We start from the raw sequence: 7,381 nt of genomic DNA on the forward strand, positions 1-7,381 counted from the left end.
AAAATACATTCATATAAGATGACTGCAGCAGTGAAATAAAAAAAAAAAGGTTTCTTATTGATATTGTTGTATCTTAGGACAGGACAAAGAGGACATCACAAATAGATACACAGGGGAATTAGGCAGGTAGCTTGTAAAACAAAAGAGATAGATGAAGAGTTATTGATATACTTTTATTCAAGCAGAAACCCATGACTGTGCTTAAGCCTGGTCTCTAAAATATTTGCACAAAAGCACAGTTTCTTAGAATCCTGGTAACCCAACTATGCTTGTCCCAGGGTGACTTTGACCTTCACCATATATAGCCCAGACACCCCTAGCACAAGTCCAAGTGTTCTGCAACCAGCCAACATGGAGGTGTTCAACTGTGCACATCACACTGTGATCTGCCTGCTCACAGCTCAGCACTCAGGTCTTGGCACAGCTCATCTCTAGCTCCGTGAGCTCAGTGACTGACTTAAAAGAACTAACTTCAATTACTAGAAGGACTCACTTTTATGAAACATGGGTTATGTACTAAGAGTGGTAGCAGAGCAAGAAAGTGACTGACCATTTCTACCTAGATCCAGCTGTGGCACCACTTGAGCTCTTGGTGTCCTGTACACAAAGAAAGTGCTCTGTTGCTCTGGCCTTTCCTACATCATCACCAACTGCCTGTGCCAGAGCATATCAGCTAGCAATCTGCTCTCAACCCACAAAATCAACCTCCTTGTTCTTTCACAACCCTTTAGAAAAAGACAAGTCCTCTTACCGGTTTCAATGTGCTGCAGAAACTCCTGTGCTGTCACCCTCTCATGAGGCTGTAGGATGGGCTTGTACAGCTGTCTGGTTTTAGAGCTGTTTTGTTTTAAGCAGGAGCATTTGCTTATCAGAATCAAGCATTCCTTGACACTGTGCACCAAATCGGAGGACATCCTCTGAACAAAGGCTACGAAGTCCCGCAGCAGCTGCATGCATCGTCCACATAGTTGACCCATTCTTGTTCCAATAGCAGCACCAAGCAAGAAGAAAACTAAGGAGATGGAAAGAAAAGTTTCTTCTCAACTTGTCCACTTTTTGCACTAGCTAGCTTCCTCAGTGTTTGTTCTGTCTTACAGAAGCTAACATCACACCATATGCGACTGCTGTAAAGCAGACAATCTTCTGTGTCCAAAAAGCTACATTTTACAAGACTGGTTCCTGCAGATCTCCCAGAGTGTACAAATTATTATTTAAAAGGCTTGACTGGAGACACAATCAAACACTTTGCTTGAAGAAAAATAAAATAATGACCTAAATACAGTTTGTGGAGAACCTGGAGCATCCACCAAAAACTTCATGAGGTTAGAAAAGCTCTGGAAAACGCAACCTCAGTTTTTGTAAGACAGCTTTCCACATGAAAGGTAGGCACCACCTTGCCTGCATGATTACAAGCTGCAGCTACCAATGGGAGAGGAAGATTAAAAAAAAAAAAAAGAAGGAGAAAGTGAACAGGTTTTTCCAGTTTTTGCTGAAGCACAGACCAGAACAAAGGCGCTGTTGGACAAACAACTCATAACTCAGTCAACTGAGAGTTTGCAAATCAACAAGAATAGAAAACTGGAAAAAATTACAGTGGCCAAATGAATTTAGCACTGTTTTCCTCCTGTCAAGCAAGTCCCGCAAAGTGAGCTGGAAAAGCTAGCAATGGGAGAATGCAAAAATTATCTGCAGTCTTCATGCAGGGAAAGGTAGCGAAAGGAAAATGAGCAGTTCTTCTTTTCCTCCATCCTTTTGCTTAATTCACCAGTCTAGCACATGTGCCCGCCCTTGGTTGAACAATTTTACAAGTTACCGTAGTCTAGTTAATGTAGCATGAAGTGATATTTGTAATATTGAGGTTTCCAGTAAAATCTGGTTTGACTCAAGATCACCTTAATTAAGGATCCTGTAGGTACTGGTCTTCTGAGTGTTGATCACTTTTATAAACTTCTTATTCATGGATTTGATAGATTTATTCTAACTTTTGCATTTGATACATTTATTGGTAAGTATTAGCCTTTAATAGATTTTTTGTTTCTAAATAAATCATGTTGGAAAATCAACTTTTTGTTTTGCATCCATCTCCAAGCACTCATGAACAGGCTCACCCAAATCTCACTGGTCTGTCCAGCTACTGCTATTTCTTCTCTTAATTACACGATGTACTTTTCCTAAACACAAGTATCACATGTCAACTACACCAGTAAACCAAAAGGTATGAGGCCTCTAATACATAATGCAATCCATTACAAAGAATCAGGACTTTGATTTTTCTGGCTACTTCCTTGATCAGTTCTGCAAGCCTACTGAGTTCTGACCTCTGTTTCACTTCTTAATATTATCAAAAGCAAGGCTAATATTTCTATTTTCTCACTATGTCTTCTGGATCCTTTCAGTAGGGATCTTTTCAAGCAGGGGGAACCCATGTGATCATCAGGTCCTACTTCTGCCACTGCTTGCTCTTCACCTTTTGCTTACGATCTTCCAGTCTTCAGCCTTCATCTAAAAGCAGATCCCCGGGAATCCATTGCATGCTCCTTCTACCTCTTACTCTGTTCTGTATAATGAATAGTAAAGTTTAATTGGGAGACATTTTAAAGGTAGTTTGAACTGTACTGCACTGAGATGAGAAAAAAACAGGACTGTTTCAATGAAACATTTTTTAGTAATGATTGCATTTCTGCAACACGTTCTTACTAAGCATTTCAAAATGTATTACAAACACTAAAACAGCTTTTCAATATATCTGTAAGGAAGATACTCCCAAAATCGTTTAAAAACAAATTTCAGAGGTGCTGAGCTCTTGCAATTCTGTTTTAAAGAAGTGCATAACACCTGAAAATTAGTGTATAACTTGCCTGAAGGCATAATACTCAGGTGTCCCGATACCTAGTTTGATGATTCAGTCAGGAAATTGTTCTTTGGTTTGAAACCACTACTTGAAAGATAGTGTAGAAGGCTGGTTTGTGGGTCTTCAAACATACTCTGAATTCACAATAGCTGCTGTAAAGGTAAAGGTTATAAATGCAATGTTTTTGATTAGTTTCATTACCTTAATATGTTTCCTTTTCTGACTGAATAAAATGTCACCTCAAGTCTGCAGAAGGAGAAGATATAGTAGTACTCTAATAGTGCTAAACCATTTTGATTTAATTCTTTTACAGAACATGTTTCAAATACTAAGCATCCCACACTCAACATCATCATTTTTTTTCTCCAAGGAAAAGAAAAGTCAGTTCCTTTGCAAAGTGTTAAAAAAGCCTCTCCAAACCATTTCCATTCAGGTGTGTGCAAAAGAGACTTCCAAGCAGTAACATTATTGTATGAAGGCTATTTGGAATTCTGTGTAAATTGCATTTGGAAGTTTAAATCTATTTGCCAAATAATAGATGAATGCTGTAGTTAAATGGTACTTTCACTAGAGAGCTTCCACTGGTCCAGCATTTTATCTGCTGTGTAGCTTGTCTACAAATTACAGAAAATATTACTTTTGAGTACAGTCCCTTTAGCATCTGACACTCACAGTGGGTTTGTTTTGTTTTGAATCAAGAACAGAAAATCTCAAAAATACATTTGTTCATCTGCTATTTCGCTCATGCAGCATGCCACTGCTTGAACCACTTCTTGTAACAGAAATTCCTTAATCTAATTTGCAATGGTGCACAACTTTTGGTTGCCCAAAAGTTCACTGGCACTGGAGAGATGTATACAAATACGCTCTATACTCCTCTTTCATATATTACCTAGACCTCTTCATACTAATAGGACACAAAACACCCTCAGGCTCTGACACGAATATTGGAAAAAACAGGTCAGCTTTATCTGAGATATGGTAGCAAAATTATAGCTCCAGGTTTTGGATTTTATAAATACTGTTATCACTATGATTTTAATAAATGGAAAAAGGATTTTTGGGGAGAGGAGAGGCAGTGATTGAAAACTTATGTAGTCTTATTTGACTTGTGAGCCAGTCAAGTGAGAAAACAGATATTTATATGCTTAAACAGCAGTAAATGGAATTTCACATTACTCAAGAATCCAAAAATCTAAAATATTTAAATAATTAAATTTACATTTTATAAATTTATCCCATGACATTTTTTATTGCAACTTTGTCTTATACACATTTCTTTCACTCTCTTCTCTCTCCTTCCTGTTCAAGAGTGAGGAAATCACTGTACAGTTTAGAAAGCTGTATGATGGCTGTGCATTACTGCTTGGTTAGGAACAGATGTGATTTTAAAGGTTATAGCTCCCCTAATGCCTAGCAGGTCTTTATTGTTCCCATACCTGCAGTTAAGGCCTCCTCACTTGTACTAATTCAGTGCAACTGCTCTGTAAACTGGTTTGAACAATTTCCAGATCTATGAAATTTTGTGACTATGAAATACCAACAGAAAACAATCAACAAACCATAGGACTTAAGTCCTCAAACTGGATCTACCATTAACAAAAGAGTAGAATAAAAGAATGAATTTGAAAAAGATGATTGGGGAAGCAGAACAACTGCAGAGCCTGAGTCTAATGTGTGCAATTTACAATACTACTGAGCTCTTTTGTATATTTGTATATATATATATATATATAATACATATAACAAATATATACACTTGTGTACATGTGTGTATGTATGTATATATTCACCATTACAATTTCAGGAGGAATTCAGATGAACAGTAATGGACTACAGTCATTTAAGCAGGTAGGAAGTCAGATGTGAGGACTTGATAGATTGATTTGTGAAGATCTGCCAGAGGTTACTTCATTGCAAAGCTAGGCAGAGCTTCATTTGCATTCATTGTAATTTTGTAGGGTATAAAGGAAGTTGTTCTCATTGCATCAAATTCCTTGGCTGAGGTATTTGCTCATTCTCCTTCAGAGGGAGAGTGCCATCTACTGAAGCATCTCCTTGACACAGCTTCCTTGAGCCTTGTCCCACTCATGGATTGACAAAATCCACTCAAAGTGGTTGTAAAATGGAACAAGGTTTTAACAGGAGGAGCAGCTGCTATAGATGTGGATGTCTTGTAAAGTACCAGCAGCACATAAAGGACCAGGCCAAAGATGGTAAGTAACACCACTGACTTGTGCAAGTCTGTGCTACAGTTTTTGAAGAGATTAAAGACAGCCTCTTTCCGTGTTTCTTCATTCCTAGTAAATCTTTGGAACTGAGGTTATATTATCATTCTGTAACTCTTACGAGTGGCATTTCCTGATGAGGCAATCCAGTTTCACTGCTGACTACTAACAATGGACTTTACTACTACCCTGTTTCTATGTTAGTGCTCAGAAGATGTACAACTTTGCAGCCGCCTCACTGAACGGTGAGAACATCTGCTAACAGTCACCAAGGGTCTGGCTTGGGCTGGTGATGACACAGTATTATTGTACTGCTTTGTCTTTGTGTATCTTCATGTATCTTCCCATTGTCTTGCACTGCATATTTTACTGTAAATTTTCTGGACTATTGCTGTATTCAAATAAAGCAGCAGTTTGTGTCATGCCCAGAGCTACTGTTTCCTAGGATAATAATAAGCACATAAATTGAATTATTTTTGGTATTTTTTATTGCTTAGTAGCAAAAGATAGTGCCTCTAAAATATCAAAGGCAGGTCAGAAGTGCCTATGTACCTTAGAGGTTTGAACAAACTGTATAAAAACTGTATAAAAAATAATCTCAAATTTTACAAGATAAATCATCACAATTTTACAGCATAAATTATAGTCAGGGCATCAAGAGGAAAGGGAGACCAGTCAGGTTGTATTTCATATCAATACCCCCAGAAAGCCACTGGTTTGATGTGTTTCAAAGCACAGGTACATGTCCTGCTGTTTTTGCTACAAAGGGGCTGCACTGAAGGATCACACAGCCCAAATGGCAAAAGTTTGGTAAAACAAGGAGTGAACAAAATTTCAAAACAACTTACATTAATTGTCATTAGACAAATATATTTGAAATAATTAAAATATATTTTCAAAAAGTTTCATGTTATAGTTTGTTTCCTCTGGGCATATAGCATGTTGTCTTGAATACAGTGGAGAACTGAAGAGTAGTAGTCTCCACCCTTTCTGTCCCAATAAGATACATCGTATGTCCCACAAATCTTTGTTGGTGCCAGTGGGATTGAGTGCACCCTCAGCAAGTTTGCTAACACCACTAAGCTGAGCGGTGTGGTCGACACACAAGAGGGAAAGGATGCCATCCAGAGGGACCTGGACAGGCTTGAGAGATAGGACTGTGTTAACCTCATGAAGTTCAACAAGGCCAAGTGCAAAGTCCTGCACATGGGTCAGGGCAAAAAACTTAAAAAGTTAGATGCCCAGAGAAGCTGTGAATGCCTATCCCTGGAAGTGTTCATGGCCAGGCTGGATGGGGTTTTAAGCAACATGGTCTAGTGGAAGGTGTTCCTGCATGAGCATCCCACCAGTTCTCAGGACCATTAAGAAATAGGAGGAGGTGTATTGCATGCAGCCAAATCCCGTGACAGTTCTGAAAACAGTTCATTGTCACAGATCAAGGAGCCTCCTCCTAATAGTGCCTTACTGTTGGTTACAGCAAAAGGTGTAGCATGTGTGCTGCACTTGAGGTACAGGTTAGTTACCGCTACCCCTGCAGAAGGGAAAAAACCCTTAAAAAGAGTTTTGTTCCTCTCTAGGCCAGACCATTCATCAGTTAACCACAACTAGTGAGAACTAAAAGCTTTCACTGTATTTATTTCAGTACCAACTACTCATCGGTTGCTGCCTCCATAGAAGGCCAAGCTCAAAAAAAACCTTAAAAGAAATAGATCTAAGCAGTGCATCACTTTCCCTACACATGAAACAGCCAACCAGCATTTTGGGATTATGTCTGCTTCACATATTATGTGCCTTTTTCCTCTATCATTTGCTTTTGCCTGCCTCACAGTCAGTGTCCCCTGAATTTAAAAACTCAGTTAAAATGGTCTATGTGCATCCTTTCTTGCTATTTTTAATGTTTTTTTCTTGTCTCAGAAATAATATGTAATAGCCTTCAAAAAAATAAACAAGCTCTGTAAGATTTGAGTAGCGGGAATTGCTCATCGATGCTCTCAGGCATACAGCGTGATCCGTGGGGATGGACCTGTTCAGGTCTGAGAGTTGGACACGGTGATCCTCGTGGGTCCCTTCCAACTCAGCATATTCTATGATCCTGTGAATTTTAGGACCCGGCCAGCCTACACACATCCTGTGTATCAGTCAATACTGCTCACTCGCAGCTCTCGGCTGCACTTTCCCGGTGGCGCAGAACCCCTGGGCGCGCTTCTCCCGGACGCGGCGCTGCTGTATCGCACCCAGGCGACGGGCGCCCATCTGCTGCAAAGCTGCTGCAGTGAAGCGCCGCGGCACCGCCATCTCCCTA

General features: G+C 39.5%; 1 protein-coding gene across 3 annotated transcripts in view; it reads right to left on the reverse strand.

Moving 5' to 3' along the window:
• The window catches only part of LOC135411606 (uncharacterized), a 35,993-nt gene extending 29,912 nt beyond the window's left edge, over nucleotides 1–6,081 (reverse strand). For 2 of the 3 annotated variants that reach the window (XR_010429223.1, XM_064649416.1), the window contains exon 1: nucleotides 752–6,081. Coding sequence is in view for 2 of the 3 variants with exons in the window: in XM_064649416.1 (XP_064505486.1) it covers nucleotides 752–977 (226 nt within the window). In the remaining variant the exon portion in view is untranslated. The remainder of the gene's footprint in view (nucleotides 1–751) is intronic. The other variant, XM_064649415.1, reaches the window with a different exon arrangement.
• Between the last annotated feature and the right edge of the window lie 1,300 nt (nucleotides 6,082–7,381).

This window comes from Pseudopipra pipra, chromosome 3 (assembly GCF_036250125.1).
Source record: "Pseudopipra pipra isolate bDixPip1 chromosome 3, bDixPip1.hap1, whole genome shotgun sequence".
Classification (NCBI taxonomy): Eukaryota; Metazoa; Chordata; class Aves; order Passeriformes; family Pipridae; genus Pseudopipra; species Pseudopipra pipra.